At 53.4% G+C, this 19132-nt stretch overlaps 8 protein-coding genes across 8 annotated transcripts; 4 read left to right on the forward strand and 4 right to left on the reverse strand.

Annotated features, from left to right (window-relative positions):
* Window positions 1-899: 899 nt before the first annotated feature.
* AYL99_09804 (hypothetical protein) lies at window positions 900-2476 on the reverse strand (the record flags this gene model as incomplete). Its single annotated transcript, XM_018841310.1, has 2 exons — window positions 900-2081; window positions 2138-2476. The coding sequence occupies 2 exons, from the start codon at window positions 2474-2476 to the stop codon at window positions 900-902; spliced, it is 1521 nt and encodes a 506-aa protein (XP_018689019.1).
* A 354-nt stretch (window positions 2477-2830) lies between these two features.
* AYL99_09805 (casein kinase 1) lies at window positions 2831-3901 on the forward strand (the record flags this gene model as incomplete). The annotated part of the gene is made up of 3 exons (XM_018841311.1): window positions 2831-2933; window positions 2988-3485; window positions 3546-3901. 3 exons carry the CDS (start codon window positions 2831-2833, stop codon window positions 3899-3901), a joined length of 957 nt encoding a protein of 318 aa, XP_018689020.1.
* A 2009-nt stretch (window positions 3902-5910) lies between these two features.
* Window positions 5911-7165, reverse strand: AYL99_09806 (hypothetical protein; the record flags this gene model as incomplete). Its single annotated transcript, XM_018841312.1, has 4 exons — window positions 5911-6279; window positions 6327-6682; window positions 6774-7060; window positions 7119-7165. The coding sequence occupies 4 exons, from the start codon at window positions 7163-7165 to the stop codon at window positions 5911-5913; spliced, it is 1059 nt and encodes a 352-aa protein (XP_018689021.1).
* Window positions 7166-7688: 523 nt separating this feature from the next.
* AYL99_09807 (hypothetical protein) lies at window positions 7689-11720 on the reverse strand (the record flags this gene model as incomplete). Its single annotated transcript, XM_018841313.1, has 2 exons — window positions 7689-11649; window positions 11707-11720. The coding sequence occupies 2 exons, from the start codon at window positions 11718-11720 to the stop codon at window positions 7689-7691; spliced, it is 3975 nt and encodes a 1324-aa protein (XP_018689022.1).
* A 504-nt stretch (window positions 11721-12224) lies between these two features.
* On the forward strand, window positions 12225-14153 carry AYL99_09808 (glutamine-tRNA ligase; the record flags this gene model as incomplete). The annotated part of the gene is made up of 1 exon (XM_018841314.1): window positions 12225-14153. One exon carries the CDS (start codon window positions 12225-12227, stop codon window positions 14151-14153), a length of 1929 nt encoding a protein of 642 aa, XP_018689023.1.
* A 371-nt stretch (window positions 14154-14524) lies between these two features.
* Window positions 14525-15394, forward strand: AYL99_09809 (Vacuolar segregation protein PEP7; the record flags this gene model as incomplete). Its single annotated transcript, XM_018841315.1, has 1 exon — window positions 14525-15394. One exon carries the CDS (start codon window positions 14525-14527, stop codon window positions 15392-15394), a length of 870 nt encoding a protein of 289 aa, XP_018689024.1.
* A 44-nt stretch (window positions 15395-15438) lies between these two features.
* AYL99_09810 (hypothetical protein) lies at window positions 15439-16753 on the forward strand (the record flags this gene model as incomplete). The annotated part of the gene is made up of 2 exons (XM_018841316.1): window positions 15439-15751; window positions 15813-16753. The coding sequence occupies 2 exons, from the start codon at window positions 15439-15441 to the stop codon at window positions 16751-16753; spliced, it is 1254 nt and encodes a 417-aa protein (XP_018689025.1).
* Window positions 16754-17504: 751 nt separating this feature from the next.
* On the reverse strand, window positions 17505-18806 carry AYL99_09811 (hypothetical protein; the record flags this gene model as incomplete). Its single annotated transcript, XM_018841317.1, has 1 exon — window positions 17505-18806. The coding sequence occupies one exon, from the start codon at window positions 18804-18806 to the stop codon at window positions 17505-17507; it is 1302 nt and encodes a 433-aa protein (XP_018689026.1).
* Window positions 18807-19132: the final 326 nt, after the last annotated feature.

The following is a 19132-nucleotide window of genomic DNA, read 5'->3' on the forward strand; positions in this document are numbered from 1 at the left end:
ACAGATTTGAAAGCCTGATCTCTTCGCTGTTTGTTCTCACGATGGAGCTGGACCCTGAGACAGGACGTTATTTGCCCGCCTCCACTCTCTCCTCCCTTATCTATTTAGCGCCGGTCTAGACGAACCGGCGGCATGCATGTATGTCATGCATATTTGGCGGACGGAGATGAAGCTCCGAACTCGGCACGATAACCGAGAAGCTAGCCATTCCATTCCAAAACTATAAATTGACCCTCTACATGCATACATATCCCACGGCCAGTTCATTCCCCGTATGTCATCAGGGCGTTGCAAGGCAGAAAAGCTACGGCCAAGGGGGCAATAAGGCACGGCCAGGCCACCAAAAGACGTGGGAACTTGCGATAGGTCTCAAATCACTGCTGTCCTGATTGATTATCGCAGGAAGCCACCCACCCACCACAGCGTCAAAGGGGACGACGAAGAAAGGCACAGAGCTGGCGCTGGTGGCACAAGACGAGCAGTCGAGTCGGCAAAGCTATATCTTAGCTTGTTCCAGCCCGCCTTGCCCACATACATGTATACATATATACATATGTACACAGAGGCTCTGCCACACCTCTCTCTCTCTCTCTCTCTTGCCCCCTCTGGCTGTCCGTCTGCCTCACCTCTCCCCACCAAGTCTCCACCAATCTATTCGTTTCAATACATACACATTGAATCCGTTAATTTTCCTTCGGTGTCAGAATACCGCTGCCATTTTATGATGAGTACTGTATCAATTGGAAAGCTGAAATCGCCTTGATCGTCCAGCGCGCGCAAGGAACTCCATAACCACCTGAATGTCTCCGACCCACGATGTCGGTGTACGCGTTATCCGGAACCGCCTGCGTGGCTTTGGTGTAGCCTCCGAATTTTCGCACCTTCTCAATCGTGCACCCTCAACGTGGAGTGGATTGCACATGCGGGGGTGCACCGGTCCCTGGTTGCGGAGGAATCGTAGCCTCATTACTGATGGAGGTAGTCGCCGACGTGGGAGGAGTAGCTGCTTGCTGCGAGTCCTCTGCGGGGGCATATTTCATGCGCTTGGCAACCACTTGCACGGCGGGCACTTCATCAGCCGAAGTTTCAGATTCTTCTTGGAGCATTGGTAGGGACGCATGGCTGTCTGTGGAGGTGGGGGGGGCAGTCGCAGATGCGCCTCGGGCAATCTGATTTGCGTGATCGATGAATCTGTCTCGATCGGTTTTGGCTCGATCTCGGAGGTTGCGGAAAGCACTGGCTCCCATTCGGAAAGTGTCGACATTATGCGTCATGTAAAATCCGCCTAGTTGTGTAACATGATACTCGGGGGCTTCTCCAGGTGCTTTTGGCGCTGTCAGATGATGGGCATAGAGTACAAGCGATGTGGTCCCGTGATGGTAAGTGCTCGAGTAGCAGTAAGCGTTACCATCGTATACAGGTTCTGCCGATTTGTAATTCTGGAGACTGTGCATCGCTCGCGTACCGACTGCCCCACTGTAAGAGATTTGCAACTGTGCGACGTCGGCACGACCGCTCGCGCTCTTTCCCTCGAGGAAGAAGTTTGGTGCCGCTGGGAGGGAAGTATTATTAGACGGAACAATCTTGTCTCCGAGATCACAGCGGACACTCCGGTCGATGAGTTGAGGGCGCGCTCCGTCATACGAATCTGGTTGGTGCTGGGGTAGGTCTTTAGAGAACTCCTTCAGGTGATTGAAAATGCGGTCGGCCGCGGAATTCTGCTGTTTGCCCGATTCACCTGCAATGACGGACATGGCTTCAGCCCGTACGGTCTTCTCATCCTTTACTGCCCACCAACGGCTTCTTATCGCTTTGAAGTCCTCATCACCGAACCGCGACGGAGACAAAGAATCCCGACGCTTGCTCGTGTCTTCTATGATATCTCCGAAATTGTTGGGTTCTGAAGCCTCGCCGAGTGGATAGATACCAGCGTCGATCAGGTTCTGCGCGAAATTGGGGTCGTAAGAAGACTTGGTCTTGGTCTTGGTCTTGCTCGTTGCACCGCTGGCGCTGGGTGATGCTGAGCGCTTTCGACTTGGGATGGGTTGATTCATGATATCCTGATCAGTTCGGATAGCTAACTATAAGAGCACTTCATTAGAAATGAGCTCGAAAGGGGCGCGGGAACGGGACTCACCCCTCGAATATGGCTTAAATCAGGTCCGCCGTGTCGTGAAAATTGCTTCACGCTCTTGGTCGCAGGCCTTGGAGTGTTGATGCCGGAGGGGGATATCAACAGCGGTTGTTTGGCATTCAAAGTTCTGCGATCGTACTCTGCCAACGCAGCTCGACCGAGGTGGACCTTGGAGAGCCGATCCCAGTAGCCTGGAGGTCTGTGCCACCGGTACGCCTCGTCTTTATGCGTGTGTTTCTTTCTCTTCAGCGCGGGAGAGTCCTCGGGGGAGGGTGTAGGAAGAGATTGGGGTGAGCCTCGTCGCCGCTTCCTCGAAAGAAGATCCTCGTTGCGGACAGACATGGCCCGTCAATTGTAGTGATGGAAAAAGAGGGCGAGGAAAGGGCGGCCGTGGTGGCCGGTTTGAGGGAGGGTTGTACAGTCTGCAATCCGTGCAGGCAACACCTCAGACTGCGCTTCGAAACATTGATCTATTGGTCGATGAGGTCGGCGCACGTAGCAGCGCCTTGGTTCCAGCACATGTGGTGGAGTGATTGCAAGTGTGATTGGACATGGAGGTGGTGGAATCACGCGGGCAGCGCAGGCAGATGTTGGGGGGAGATACCTTGAATAGAGTTCACCTAGAATGGAAGGTTAGCCGAGTGCCATATAACGTGGCGACTGCCTGCAATTACTCCCTCGAATGCTCCCCCAACGATGGATGACCCATTTATCCAACACTTTCTCGAAATACGCCTAGGTGGGCGCTACCAGATATGTCAGCGGCTAGGATCAGGCTCGTTTGGACAAGTTTACATCGGTACGATGGTCTTCGGACACGCAATGAAACACCAACTCTGACTGATCCCTGCAGGGCGCGATGTTCCCACGGGTGATGCCGTGGCTATCAAACTCGAGTACACTTATACTACGAATCCGCTCCTCCGTCAAGAGGTCAACATCTATGAGGAATTAATGGGCCAGCCCGGCATCCCCCGGATGTTCTGGAGTGGCAGCGAGGGTGATTTCCAGGCAATAGTGTTCGACCTTCTCGGACCTAATCTCGAGGACCTCTTTCGATACTGTGGTGACAAATTCTCACTCAAGACGACGTTGATGCTAATGGATCAACTCCTCCATCGGATTGAGAGCCTCCACACAGTGGGATACCTCCATCGGGATATCAAGCCTGAAAACTTCCTCCTAGGCACCGGCAAGATGGGCAATGTGGTCTACATGACAGATTTTGGACTCGCGGAGTATCAAGGTGTGCCATACGATGGACCCAAAAGCTCCAAACCGGCAACCGAACCCCGGGTTTCCTTGGTGGGAACCTGCCGCTACGCCAGCATCAACGGTCACTTGGACGTCGGTGAGTACCGTGTATGTATTTCCATCGTTAGTTTCAAAGCTAAACTGGGACCTTACACAGCCCCTTCAAAACGTGATGACCTCGAGTCGGTGGGGTATATGGCCTTGTATTTTCTCAATGGGTCCCTCCCCTGGCAAGGCATCAAGGCAGCCAGTCGGCAGGAAAAACACAGGCTTGTGTACGAGCGGAAGAAGTCGCTCGCGGTGGCCGAACTATGTCAGGGTCTCCCCACTGAGTTTGCTACCTACATGAACTACGTTCGTGGATTAGGTGATCGGGACAAGCCAAACTATAAGTACCTCCGGGGCTTATTCGATCGCCTCTTCCGCCGTGAAGGCTTTGAGCATGACAACGTATTCGATTGGACCATTCGGGAATTTGAAAGGCTTTCAAGTGTGAATCAACAACAAGATTGATTCTGTGATGCCAGCATGGTTCACTCAAGGCAAGGAGAGGGATTACAGGGACCTCTGACATTGCAAACGAGCGCTGGAGAATGCCAGTTACTGATGTCTCGGGTGGGTTGGGCTTGGAATAATGTGTTCTGGGCGTTGTCTGGCTTCTTAGCACCTTAGCACCTCTTCCACTATTATATAGGCTTTCCTCCACGTTACCACTGGACATGCCACTGTCCTATTTCCAGGTCTCCTGTTAACGCCATTCAGCGGATGAACCATGCCTTCGATGACCCACAGATGCCAAACAGTCCAGATAGCGACAGACAAACTCCGCCATGTCAATGCTCGAATCCCTCTTTTGACTTGCACACCTCTTATTGTGCCCTATGGCTTCAGACGAACATTCCGGATCACCATACGCAGTGCCTTGCAGTTCGTCGGGCGCATTCCCTATCGGATCACCCGAACCAAAAGTCTCGTCGAAGCCAGCGAAGTCGCGACGCTGGATTTGCTTTCGCTCGTGCGGATTACCCGTTCTAAAGAACTACAATTACTCGACCACGCCCAGAAAAACACTGCAGGCACCACATACGTTTTTCATGGAATTTGTGCGTGGGGACCAACTTGGGTGACATCTGGTTTACCATGCCGGAGAAGGGCCGGGAGGAACTTGGTAGATGGTGAAGGTTTTTTACTACACAAGTATACAAGTATATGTGTGCATATGCATCGAACGGGTTTGGTTTAGGTTTTGTTTGTTGTATAGACGGCTAGTAATATGTAGCTAGCAGCCGCTAAGCCCACCCCGCCTGGCCCGGAACGAGGTATCTAGCGCAGTATGTATGCATGCATGCAATAATATATATTCGATCGACTCCTTTCCTTTTCTTTGTTTTCTATTTTTTTTCTCCCATCCTCTGCTTTTCCCAGAGCTCCTCCACGTTCTTCTCAAGACGATATACTAGGTAGGATTTCCATGCTACTCGTGTGAGTGAGGTGGAGGCAGACAGACTCGCCGTCCCAACTAACTTTTGCCGGCGCGTGTGGGGAATTCAAGTTCCCCCGTTCGCTAACACTTCACTTCCCGCCAGAAATCGTGCCGCTGCATGCGGAGTACATACTGACTACACAGATCGACCGGACGGATCCCCTCTCCCTCCCCCCATCCTACGATGTTGATGTTCTTGACTCGCTGGTTAGCGAACACGTACGCGCGAGGCTCTCAGGGAGTTGGCTAGTCAACGAGGGATGGGCGGCACGCTGGGTTGCACAAGCCTGCTCCATCCAGCAAGGCGCAGGCTGAAGCAGCTATTCTGGATCATCGGGCGTCGTGCAGTTTTTTCTCTTTTCTTTTCTTTGTGCTACCGTCCGTCCTCTACCCTCCCCGACATTTTCTTCGTCCGCAGTCTGGCCTCACGAAAAGTGTCTGAACGACGAGAGAATTCGCTTTCCAAAGAGGAAGAATAACGACAATAACAACAACAAGAAGAGTCTACCATTCAGACCACAACTCCTTTTACCCCTCTCCCGTCTTGTTGATCATGTCGAACCCGAACTACTGTGGTTGCAGGCTTGTCCACCCGGGTCCAAGAATCTACCACAGCTGCACGAAAACCCCGAACGCCCACCTTCCTTGCCATCATTTCGAGCCTCCTGTTGATGATCCCTACTCCTGCGGACGCGTCGATGTGATACTTGTGATTGAGCAGGTTTATCCAGCATCATCCCAGACCAAAACGGGCAATTCTCCCAACCATCGATCAGAAGAAGTGTGGTATATTGGAGGGAAAGAACAAAGAAAGCCCAAGACTGGTGGTATGAGCCCGGTTGAAATCGCGCCCGCCAATGCCATGGTCAGCTAAACAGCTACAAGATGGGGTTCTGTTTGTAGAGAGTTATGCTGGATACGGTGGAATAACCGCTGTCCATGATTGTTGATTTGGGCTAGCCTGTGTCATGTGAGCTATGTAAATGATCCCAGGCACACATGGGGAATCTTTACCTTGGGCTGTGAGAATCCTCCTTGGTCAAGTTGCAAGAGCCGGCGTATTGTCTCCGACAATCCACGGCTTCGAAGGAGTCGGCAAGAGACAGACAGGCTCAGACAAATGGCTGTCATTCACAGATTGTTCTTGTGTCTCTTTCGGCAAATCAGTCTTCGGTTGTGAAGAAATGGATGCAAGATCGATAACCTCAGACGAATAGTTGTCATTCGTAGATTGTTCTCGTGTCTCTTTTTGCAAATCAGTCTCCGGTTGTGGAGAAATTGATGGAAGATCGACAGACTCAGACGAACAGTTGCCATTCACTGACGTCTCTTGTGTCTCTTTTGGTGATTCGGCCCCCGTCTCAACTTCGAGAATTTCTGCGGCCTTGTCCAGCGCTGCGGCGAGCTCCTTGGACGACTTGAATCTCGGTATCCAACAGCTCTCGATGATCTGACCCAGCCAGACATCTTGGGTTGCTGGCAGATCTTCCCGTCGTGGGGGTAACCCGGTATTCCGCAACCCAACCAGACCAAGTCGTATGCACACTTGCGCCCGGTGATGACTTCGTACATAACGGCGCCAAATTGTCCCAGGTCACTCGAGATCGAATATCCGTACTTGTCCGACCCCTCCAGATCCCAATCAAGCGGCATCGCCTCCGCATTGCCAAAATCGCAAAATCGGATCGCAAGGGACTCGTCGAGCAGGAAATTGTCCAGGCGAATATCCGAGACAATCACCCGACGTTCGTGGACGTAGACCAGGGTGTGCGCTAGCTTGGTGAACCAGGATAACTGCATCTGGCGTGTGGCTTGATGTTCCTGGAGCCAATGTCGAAGATCCATGAGCATTCGATCCATCCGGATTAAAGGCTCGGGTGACTCCAGATCGTAGCAGCGTACGATCCCACTGTGGCTGCCTAGTCGTCATGTGATTGGCCTTCTCGGTTTGTATATGTTCGACCGCGATGGCTCGGTCGTCATACTCCCCCTTCTTGGGTGTCAAGGAATACACTTTCAAAGGCACTCCATCTTCATCCTCCTCGGCATCTCGTGAAAGGACTGGCAGTTTGACTGCGTACGGTCCCTGCTCAACGACAAGCCCTGATGCGCCTAGTCCGAGCCATCTGTCGGTCACGATCGTGCCGTCAACGTGTAGGTATTTGACAAATCGGACGGAATCCGAGCTTCTGTTCGCGAAGGTTAGTAGCGTTCATCTGGAGAAGGCGGAGTTGGATCTCGACTCACGTATATCCAAACGCATCCAGAAGTTCTGGGGTCCACCCAGGAGCCATGGTGATGTGCGTATCGAGAAGGTTGGAGAGTTAGTAAGGAATCATCGCACCTTTCGCAACCCCTTCCGACAAAGACCAGATATATACATACCGGGCCATAGACGGATAGCGCCTTGGCATGCATTCAGCCACGCCAGACTAGGTTAGTCTTATATGAATCACGTGACACAGTCAATCCTGAGGCCCTAAGGTCAGACGAGCCTCATACCTCAAAGTGGGATGATGCTGCTTGCTCTTGTCGAGTTGCAGTCAAGGAATAGATCACTCTGGTCAGCGGGAACGAATGGGAAGGGTGCGTCAGAAGTGTTTTCCAGATTACCTGTGTAATCTGTCTAATCACCGCTGGACTGGGCCAGTCTATCAATAATACAAATGACTCTGCAGCGCCACCGGTCTTCTGTGATTCAAAAACCACTCGCAGTCCAGTCTATAGCAGGATGAGTGAACCCGTTCGATACGCCTAATCATGGTCTCTAATCTATACAACATTTGAGAAGTACGGCTGCACCTGCACCCGCACTGATCATCGCACCTTGGTCGTCGTGGGCGGGCCTGTGTTGTTGGCCACTCCCCGCTTCCTCTCGATCTCCTCGATCCGTTCCTGCTCAGCCTTTTCCGCAAGCTCTCTTTTGCGCTTCTCGTCCCGTTCCACCTGGTCGGGTCTCTTGAGGGCGATATCCTTGGGGCGGAAGTCACTGAACAAAGTCTTGAAGATTTGCTCCACAACCCAGCATCCCACAAAGTCGGCAATCATCAGCGTCGTCAGGGACCATTTGAATTCGCTGGTGAACGGCACCAAGCGTAGCTTCTCGCTGAGCTCTGGTACGAACTCGGTGCTTCCCGCAAAGGCCACAAACGAACACGCGAGAAGACCCCAGTACATACCTCGGTTCTCACGAATGCTTTCGCGGAAAGGGCGTCCTTGGTAGTTGATAGCAAACGTCGACACTTGTTGGATCAGTTGCATGAGATAGACGGCGCTGTTGAGCAACGAGGGCTCGAATTCGCCCTCCAGATCAATCTCCTCGGCCGGTGGGGTGATCGAGTAAACCACGTTGGAAAGATAAATGAGCGTCACGCAGTGGATCGCAAATTGCCCCAGCACCGATCCGAGGATATAAGCGTTCAAGATATTCGGCTGCGGTCGTTCTCGCGAGAGGGCTTCCACAGGTTTGGCCCGAGAGATGGAAAGGAAGCACACCGACATCAGCATCCCGCTGATTGTTACCTGGCCGTCGCCGAACTTGATGCCGGCCAGATAGATGACGGACAAGCTGTAGGCGCTGATCAAACAGTTGAGAGCCAGGATCTTGTACATCTGGATCGTCGCCACAAGAGTGCATCGTCCCTGCCGGATGATGTTGGGGATCGCCATAACGTTGGCCAGTTTGCTGGTGAATGGCGCTGCGACGGAGGCATCTCCTAGCTTGATAGTCGGCGGCTCGCCGTCGTCGAGTTCATTTTCCATCATGCTCGAGGTAAACTTGTCTGCCCAACTGGCTGCTTTCTGCTGAGCCTCTTGTTGGCGTCGTTGTTGAGTAGTCAGATTGGCATTCGATTGCTGGATCGCATGTGCACCAGGAGAGGTGACGGTTTCGACGGCGCCGTCATTCACATCGCCATTCTCCAGATTGATACCTTTTTGCTCGGCAATTTTTCTGATGGCCTTTTCATGGTGGGGATTGCGAGGGCCAGGGGGGTAGAGATGTGCGATTCCCACAGGGACTGGCGGTGGTGGTTGGTTGAATCTTTCCATCAATTGCACTTGCTTTTCGTAGATCTCCTTCATTTTGGTGGTTCGGAAATGTTCGCCTATCTTATTGAGGGCTTCCTGAGAACCATTCAGCAGAGCAACGCCAATGTGGGCTTGCTTCAGCGCGCCGACGTCATTCGTCCCGTCGCCACACATCAACGTCGTGTAGCCTTGGTCTTTGAGACCGATCAGAATTTCCTCCTTCTGCTTCGGCGACACGCGAGCATAGACCCACGTATGCCTCAGTAGCGACAAGAATGCTTTCTGGCCGCTGAACTTGGCAAGAGCATACCCAGTAACGCACAAGTCCTTGGTCTCGAGAATCTTCGGGTCCAGATCGGCCGTGGGATCGACAGGGATGATGGTTTTCTCGTCGACACTGCGCCAGACAAGTTTGGTCCCCGAGTCATCGTGCTCTGGGGCATCCAGGATCAAACAGTCTCGGTCGACAATCTCGACTTCTCGAGCAACATGGACAGCAGTTAGCGGGTTGTCTCCGGTGATCATCACCACGCGGTGGCTGCTTTCATTCAACATCTGTATGGCCCGGATCGCATCTTCCTTAAGAGGAGTCTGGAGCACCAAGAAACCTGCAAATTGTAGGTCGCATTCGACTTCCTCGCGTTTGAGATCATTGATGCGTTTCTGGCCGATCTCGGCCTCGGTTGAAAGGTATTTATAGCCGAGAGCCAAAACCCGAGCACCATTCCGCGTGAAGTATTTGAAAGTCTCCTCGTATTTCGGCGGTGTCTCAGCCAGCATCTTCTGGATAGTTTCCGGAGCACCCTTGACACCAACAAAGGTGCCTTTCGCCTTGCGTCCAGATTTGGGGTCAGTCATCAGGACCGAAGCCACAGAACTCATGCGCTTGAGAGCGGACGAGAATTGGAAGCGTCGTTTGATTTGGACAACGTGCGAAGCACCGGCAGTAGAGAACGGTTTGGCTTTCTTCAATTTGGGTGGTGGAGTGCTGATTAGAGTGTCATTGTGGCCAAGGGTCCAGTTGAGAGCGTTGAGCGTGGCCTTTTCCATGGGATCGCCGACAATGTCCCCTTCTTCAAGTTTGACCAAGGCGTGAGCAGTCGCCAGAACCAGGGTGGTATAAACGCCACACTCCGGGACCTTGGTAACTGAGGTCTGCGCGCCATCTGCTTCGGTCGGGGCACCCTTCTTCCCCAGGCTGAGCCCTGCGACACCATCGACGACGAGATCTTCGCCGGTCAACGTTCCAGTCTTGTCAAAACAGGCGACATCCACTCGTCCGGCGAACGGGATCCGGAAAGGTTCTGTACAGAAGATGGCAAATTTGCTGAGCGCGGCAAGGCTAGTATTGACCGCCAAAGACAACTCCATGGGCAATTCGGGCGGAACAACACTTGTGACGATCAGAATGCAGTCGAGGAGAAGCTTGGACCGCTTTCGGTTGTTCTTTACGCCCTCTTGCCACACGTACCACGAAGCGGCCAGGGCAAAGATCAGTAAAAAGAGAATGAAGATCAGGGCTTCGGCGTTGTTGGCAGAGACACGCTCGGTTGAGTAGATCATGGTTCGCACAAGACTTCCTTGGCTGGTCTCAAACCCGGTCTTGAGCACAACAGCCATAGCGCCGTTGTCAGGCGGTGGAGGGATGCCGGACTTCAATTGTGGCACAGTTTCCGGCGCATCGTCACTAGCGGCAGGATGGGTTATCTGAAGGACCTTTGTACCTCCCCAGAGAAAAGCATTCTTGTCCAACCCCTCTGGTTCTATTGTCGCGTCGCCAGGGCGCAGGAGAATCGACTCTTTTAGGAGCGGGGTGCTCTCCCCGGAGAGCATGGCCTCATTCACAATAGCAGTTCCTTCAATGAGAAGCATGTCGCAGGCAACTCCGGAATCTTCTTGAGTCCGTCCCACAGACGCGAGGTCACCGGGCAACAGTTTGTCACTCTTGATCTCGATCCATTTGTTGACACGATACACCCAAATATCGTAGGGCTTGATGCTCATTCCTCGGAATTCATTCAGTGTCCGCTGTCTCTGCCAGACCACGGTGCTTTCGAAAGCCACCAGCATGAACAGCGTGAACAACGAATAATACCAATAATCATCGAGCAACCAGAGACCGACACAGAACACTTGGAAGATGAAGAACGGGGCAACAGCGTGCTCCTTAAACAGCTCCGTGAACGTGGGGACAGGTATATCAAATGTATTGTCGCCATAATGTTTGTGCACCGTCTCGATTTCGGCTTCAGAGCTGAGACCTCGCGATTGTTGGAATTCGCGGAGGAGGGGCTTCTTCTCGGCATCAAGCGCATAACTCAACGGCGCGAATGTTCCCTTCTCCGGCGAGTATAGAAACCGTCTCTTCTGAAATAGGAACGAAGTTCTTCCATCCGATTCTCTCTCCAATTTGCAGATTGCCGACGCACCCGAATTGACGACAGGGATGACCTTGATCAGTTTGGCATCCTCGACTTTTGTGGCTTTGGTCGTGGTAAAGGCAGTCCTCAGATGGACGCTCCATTTGGTGGAGAGCCAGGTCAGAGACTGAAGTGTGACGATTGTCGCAACGTAGACGAACGTCCATTCCGAGCCATCAATGTAATCGTCGTAGAGGTCCTCGTTCAGGTAGATAGCAAGGAAAACGGGCCATAGAATCGTAAAAGGCCATACGTAGGCTTTGAGGAAGAAGGGTAAGGGGTTGTGGAGGCTTGCCGCTTGTATCTGGTCATTGTCCACGAGTTTCAACCTACAGAGCGTTAGTGCGAGTTGTAAGGGGGAGAGCCGACCGGGATCTACTACATACGACTGTTGGGCCATGGCGAGCGTCAGTCAAGAGCTCGACGATAAAGAAGAACGTGACAGAGAGAGATGTGCTCTCCGAAATTGGCGAGAAAAGACCTTGGACACAGTGTCCTATCGAAAAAAAGTTGGCGGCATTAGATACGACCTTGCGCAGGCAAAACTCGGAAGACGGCGATTCGCAGTATGTTTAGCCGATTTGTCACGTTTGCATTATCTCTTGGCATGTTTGTTCTTTTGCAACTTTTGTTTGACTCATCAGCCTCCGGCCTTAATCACAACCGCATACCAACACGGATACGTCGAATCTTCCAGATTATTCTGGCACGCAACTTCGTTCAGAGAAAACGATTAGAGAACCAGTTTTGTGTGCGACGCAGAGGGTCTTTACGTTGTGCGAGACCTTGTGGGACTTTCGGCTTTTTATTTTGTCTCATCTCACGTGCCTCACCATCTAGCGCTCCAAGAAATCTCACCCGAGGACCTGCAGCGATATCTGACAAGGCTCATCACCCTAGCCTCATGGCTGAATCTGCAGAGGCAAGCATGAGCTTGCCGGAGCGTGTCAAAGAAAAAGTTGAGAACGCGGTGGCGGACAAGAAGCCCAAAAAAGAAAAAGCGCCCAAGCAGCCCAAACCCCCCAAGGAGGCAAAACCACCAGCGGAGAAACCTGTGAAACCTGCAAAACCCGCCAATGCACCGCCATCAGCGCCGGTCGACCCCGACGCCATGTTCAAGGAGGGCTGGCTGGCGGCTGTTCGGAAGGAACGGCCAGCCGACGAACCGGTCGTCACACGATTCCCGCCGGAACCGAATGGCTATCTCCATATCGGCCACAGCAAAGCCATTGCGATCAATTTCGGGTTTGCGCGATTCCATGGCGGAAAATGCAACTTGCGGTTCGACGACACAAACCCCGAAGCGGAAGAAGAAGTCTACTTTACCGCCATTGAAGATATTGTGCACTGGTTAGGATTCAATCCCGCCCGGATCACCTACTCCAGCGACTTCTTTGACCGGTTGTACGAGTTGGCCGAGAAGCTTATCACCTTGGACGGCGCGTATGTATGCCACTGCACAGACGAGGAGCTCAAAGATCAGCGAGGCGGCACCGATCCGAAGAACAAGCATGAAAGATACGCTTGCCCTCATCGAGACCGACCCGTTGAAGAATCGCTGGCCGAGTTTCGAGCGATGAGAGACGGCAAATACCGGCCCAAGGAAGCCTTTCTGCGGATGAAGCAGGATCTTTCCGATGGCAACCCCCAGATGTGGGATTTGGTGGCCTACCGTGTCCTCGAAAAGCCACATCATCGTACGGGCGACAAATGGAGAATCTATCCCACTTACGACTTCACCCATTGTCTTTGCGATAGTTTCGAAGGCATTACTCATTCTCTGTGCACGACTGAATTCATCCTGTCCCGGGTTTCGTATGAGTGGCTCAACAACAAGGTCGATGTTCCCCACAAGCCAATGCAGAGAGAATATGGCCGATTGAACGTCACGGGCACCGTCTTATCGAAACGCAAAATCAAAAAGCTGGTGGACGAGAAGATTGTCGCCGGCTGGGATGACCCCCGACTCTACACTCTGGTTGCACTGCGGCGGCGAGGCGTGCCGCCAGGTGCCATTCTGTCATTTGTCAGCGAGCTCGGAGTCACCACCGCTACTATCAACATCCAGATTGTGCGGTTTGAACAGTCAATCCGCAAATACCTGGAAATGACAGTGCCTCGTCTCATGCTCGTGCTCGACCCCGTTCCTGTGATCATTGACGACCTTCCGGACGATCACTACGAGGAGCTGGAAAATGCGTTTGGTCCGAAAGATGTCGACATGGGCTCTCACAAGCTGCCCTTTACCAAGAAGGTCTATATCGAGCGTGACGACTTCAGAGAGGTGGACAGCAAAGACTTCTTCCGCATGGCCCCCGGCAAGCCTGTTGGCCTCCTGAAGGTTCCTTATCCAGTCATTGCCACGAGCTTCAAGAAGGATGAGGCCACTGGGTTGGTCACCGAGATACATGCCAAGTACGACAAGCCAGCAGAGGGCGAAAAAGTCAAGAAGCCCAAGGCCTACATCCACTGGGTCGCTGATGCTCCGGGACATGGTTCCCCAATCAGATGTGAAGTCCGCGTCTTCGGCCCTCTCTTCAAGTCCGTTAATCCAGACGCGGTGGAGCCGAGCTTCATGGCGGATATACGAGACGACAGTCTTAAAGTCTACCCGAATGCAATGGCAGAAGTTGGATTGAAGGAGATCTGGGCCCGCGCTCCATGGCCTGAGGAAGCCGGGGAGAAGAAGGATAAATGCGGTCCTGAATCGGTCAGATTCCAGGCAATGCGTACCGGATACTTCTGTCTGGACAAGGACACAGATGAGGCTGCAGGGAAGATTGTGCTCAATCGGATTGTCAGTCTGAAGGAGGACGCTGGGAAGAGTGCATGATGGATGATGTATGACGGGCAGGGATGGTTCCGGAGTTTAAGCGGTTTATGGTGACGAATGACCTCTAAAGGGGTCTCAGGAAACTTTGTGGCAGATAGATCAGGTTAACTTTCAAAGTGTACTCGGTAGAAGTCTGGCAAACAGCATATTGAAGCGAAGACCTTGAGTTAGCTGGCCCCTTGAACAGGACGATCGACTTGCTCACTGTAGACAAGCCAAGAAATGGGGGAACCTATGACTAAGCAGCACAGCCACATTTATTTTCCCATCTCCGCCTCCCTCCGCCGAGTTGCGTCTCTGGAGTTCTCGCCCCTCTACGAGGTTGCTACCAACTCCCTCCAGTCCCTTGATGGGAACCCAACACCAGTGCAATGTCACGGCGCACTATCGGCGGTGGGAGGGTTCTGGGAAGCAGTAGAACCCTCGGGCCCCCGGCTCCTCCTGCTCCTCCTCCCAAGGCCACCACGCCTCTCCCCAGCCATGTGCTCTCCCCCTCTGCGTCGAGCCTGTCCTTGAACACCTCTGGGAGCGGCAATTCTACCCCTCCGTCGTTCGACCCCCAAGACATCGCATCACGAGTCTCCCTCGACCATGGCGCACCCGATCTGTCTGCGGCTACGGCTGCGGCTGCGGCTGCGGCAACAGACCGCTTGGTCTGCCCCATCTGTAGCGAGGAAATGGTCACCTTGTTGCAGTTGAACAGGCACCTGGACGATGCCCATCAAGAGATCGAAGAACAACAGCAGGATGAGGTAAAAGATTGGTTCAAACAACAAATGGTAAAGGCAAAGAGATTCCAGCCGCTGGCGGTGCTGAACCAGAAACTCAAGGGGTTGGACGTGTTTGAGTCGAACCAGGACCTGGTCCGAATCAGCACCCCGACCCCACGGAGCGAATCTGTCTCAAGAGATTCGAGAGACCTTCCTGCTCCGCCGTTGCCTCCAAAGCCCTCTGTCGTCGATCCGGACGACATCATCACGAAGTCACACTGGCAAAAGCGGACGGGATACGATGTGTGTTCGGATCCAACCTGCGAGAAGAGGCTGGGTTCGGCAGCGGGGATTGTCAACTGTCGACATTGTGGAAAGCTGTTCTGTGAGGAGCATACAATGTACCAGATGAAGTTGTCGAGATCTGCCAACATGAGCCTGTCCGAGGGCTCTGGTATCGAGTCTGCGAGACATGCTACAAAAGCCGAGAGGGTTACACGGACAGGCATGGCCTGGAAAGAGATAGGATGAACGAGTTTGAAAGTGCCAGGCGAGGCAAGCTCGGCCATAAAGAGATGGAGATATCGCGCCTGGAAAAAAGGCTGTCGAGGCTAACGCAGATACTTGCCAATCCTCCGGATGAGATCCCGCAGCCAACCCATAACAAGAGATGGTCATTGACCTGGGTTCCCACCGATCCTCGAAAAGCCCTCGAGCAAAGCATCGTGGCCTGGCAGAACGACGCGGACGTGCCGCGGTGTCCGTACTGCCAGCAAGACTTCAGCCAGTACTCCTTCCGGCGACATCACTGCAGAACCTGTGGGAAGGTCGTCTGTGGAGACCCGACAACTGGGTGCTCAACAGTGATCGGCCTCGATGTTGCTACTAGTACGTCCTCGCCCTTTCTATTTGGCACTTTTTTTTGACATACTGATATCGAGGTTGGCAGCTAACACCCACCTCACCATTACAGAAAAGCCTGCGCCTAATGATACCGTGGCCGTGGACGTGCGCCTCTGTAAAGAGTGCAATCAAATGATCTTCTCCCACCGGGACTTCCAGGCATCCCTCACCTCGCCGGCGATCGAAGCATTCACCCGATCGTACACCAATCTCCTGCAATTCGAACGGGGCATTCGGCTCCTGCTCCCTAAATTCCAGAAACTCCTCCAGGCCCTGCAAGACCCCGATCATCCGCCGTCATCAAGTCAGATCGCCGACGCGTCACGAACACGCAAGCGACTGATGGATTCGTTCACGCAGTATGACACGGCGGCACGTCGCATACGGGACATGCCCAGCCAGTCGCCGACACAGTTGAAACTCCAGAAGGCTATTTACCAGAACGCCACGCAGTTTCTCCATCTCCACATGCTGCCCTTAAAGTCGCTCCCGAAGGTCCTCAAACACGCGACGCCTCATGGCAACAACACCAAACCTGTCGACTTGCACCACAACGCGAACCCTCGCTCTTCTCTGGCCATCTTGAATGGAGCCCACCACGCACGGAAGGGATCCTCTTCCGCCGTGAGCGTCACTTCGTTCGCCACCACCAACTCGGCACGGATATCCGAACTCGAGGCCGAAGAAAAGTCGCTCCGCGAGCGCCTGATCGTCCTCGAAGAACAGAGGTTCCTTGTGCAGGAGATGATTGCCGACGCGAACCGCCGGAGGAAGTTCGACGAAGTGGCCGCCCTGGCCGGCAACGTGGAAGATTTATCCGCCGAGATCGATGCCGTGGGCAAACTGGTGGAAGGGATCAGGGGCGAGTTTGAGGGACTGTACACCAGCAACGGCCTGGGGAGCGGCGTGAACAGTCCACAGCGGAAGAACTCGGACCTGGGTACCGACAAGGGAATGGGAAAGATGAAGAGCGTCGAGAATGGATGAAGCAGGCATTGCATGCATGCATGCATGTATGCCACCAGAAGAGGGACCTGAGCTGGCGAGGCCCCTCCCCGGATTCAGAAGTACATGGTCTGGTGCATGTCCATTCCATTCCATTGCACGACCCAACACCTCTCTCTACCTATTACGTAACGTTTACCAACGAATCCTCTTTTCTTCCGATCCCCGCTTTGATTTCCACATCGCGTCGTTGGTGTTTGTTTTGTCTTCCCTCCGTCGTTGCACCGGCACCGGCACCGGCACCGGCACCGGCACCGCCAGGGAGGAAATCATACGAGGTAGAACAGGCGGGCTGGAAATATGCGCCATGGGGGACATTCGAGAGCGGTGCCGGCAACATGATAGCATATCTCTAGGGGACATACATGAATGGTTTATGGATGGACGCGTGGATGTTGTTCATAACATAAAAATACACCGCAGAGTCTGAAGGGCGTATGAAGGCCCAGGCCAAGCCTGTGCTATATACATTGACTCTTCTCTGTAAAAAGCAGCCGGCGCCTTCAATTCGACCAACTGTCAAAATTGTGAAGCCTCTCTGCTAATTGTCTCTTCCTGATTCTCGTCTCATCTGTCCTGTCTATCCCCTACTTGTTTACTTGTTTGTCTGTCTGTCCTATCTGTCCGTTGTGGCCCGTTGTTGTATAACGCCCTCTCTTCTCGTCAATGGTATCATTTCGTCGTTCTTCAATCGGTTGTGGTGGTGGTGGTGGTTGGGGCTCGTCCGGCGCGGCTATTGTAGCGCGTGCGCGTGGGAGATGAGGCTCATCAGAAGGTTCCTATTCGCGCGGACGACGCAGTTGGCCGATTCTCCGCGTGGTGGTCCTTCGGTGGTGCCCGCTTGGACTGCGTCGCCGGCGGCACGGACGGCCTGGGACTTGAACTTCACGCCCGACTTGTAGAGGGTATACGCGCTGTTGGCCAGTTTCTCCAGTCTCATCACCGGTTGTTCTTCCCTCCTAACGGGGTCTTGTTGTGCGTCTTTCTCGTCTCCTCCTCGGGGGGCATTCGAGCTATCTTTGCCAAACGGGTCCTCCCCATCCATGGACCAAGCCTGGAGGTTGACGCCGGTCTGGCCAGAGCCGTCACGAAGCATCGAACTCAAGAACGTGTCCCTGGGCCAACTGCCTTGTTGTTGTGCCAGCGTGGCCATCTTGTAATACCAGCTCGGGAAGTCGCTCGCCGGGCAGCATATCCGGGTCCATGCTATCTGGCTAGTCGGTAGACGAATGGCGAGGGCAAGTTCAATCGTGTCGAGGATGGACTTGAACTTGTCCTTGAGAAGGGCAACTTTGGAGGTGCCGTCGCGAGTAAAGGATTGGAGGAGGCTGAACAGGTAGTCGTCAAGCGTCGCCTCCATGAAATTCCCGTTCAGCTCGAGCGGGGGGATGGAGGGGATGTCGAAGTTCTCGCAGAGATAGTCGATGAACGATTTCAGATCGCCTGGCGAGGACTTGGAGCATAGGATCGCACTCTGTTCCGTCGCCGTTGTGGTCCGCCTGCGCCCGACAGCGTAGCTCGTCGGAAAGCGGGTGTAGATCACGAAATAGGATGTGACTTTCTCGTAGGTAAGAGACACGGACAGGCCTCCGAGAAGATCCTGGTCCTCATCATTTTCACCCTTGTTCACTCCTTCTCCTCTCCGCCTTCGTTTATGCCCGCTCGGATCATCCTCTTCGGCTACGACGACTTCTTGCAGCAACCTCCAGCTGCACAGGTTCAAGCGGCCCATTTTCTCCTTCTCCTCATTGTTTGCGTCTTGTGGGCGGTCTTTGTCGAGATGTGCACGGAATGCAGAGGCATGGCGCGAGAGCAGCTGTTGTTGTGTCTCGTGAGGACGGGAATCAGGTGGTCTCATCAGGGTGAACAGGAGGGCGGGAATTCTTGGGATGCTATGAATAGGCGTGAGCGCATCGAAGAGCGCATCCTCCATCTTTCCAGTCCTAAGGCGCTGGAAACAGACGGAATAGAATGTGGTGATGCTGCCATTGAGGAGGCTGCGGTGGTAATGGATGTTGTTGTTAGACTGCGGCATAATCACGAGGCGGAGATGTTTTGAGGGGGACAACAAAAGCACGTGATCACGCAGAGAAGCGCAGGCAAAATGACGTAATCTAAAAACCGCCTCAACAATACCCACCAGACAAAGAGCCTGCCACATTCATGCTGCATAACTCAATCATTTTGGCTCATTAGCTGTTTGCATTGATTCGAGAAGAAAAGAAAGAATTACGCGGGTGATCCGGACCGTCACCGAAAAAAAATCCAAAAACAATCAACAATCAGGATTCCCACCTGGTCACCCACGGTAGTACTAACTGATCGGCATGTGGCTTAAGTACGGCTGAGCGAACGGGAAGC

This window comes from Fonsecaea erecta, assembly GCF_001651985.1.
Source record: "Fonsecaea erecta strain CBS 125763 chromosome Unknown Scaff10, whole genome shotgun sequence".
Taxonomy (NCBI): Eukaryota; Fungi; Ascomycota; class Eurotiomycetes; order Chaetothyriales; family Herpotrichiellaceae; genus Fonsecaea; species Fonsecaea erecta.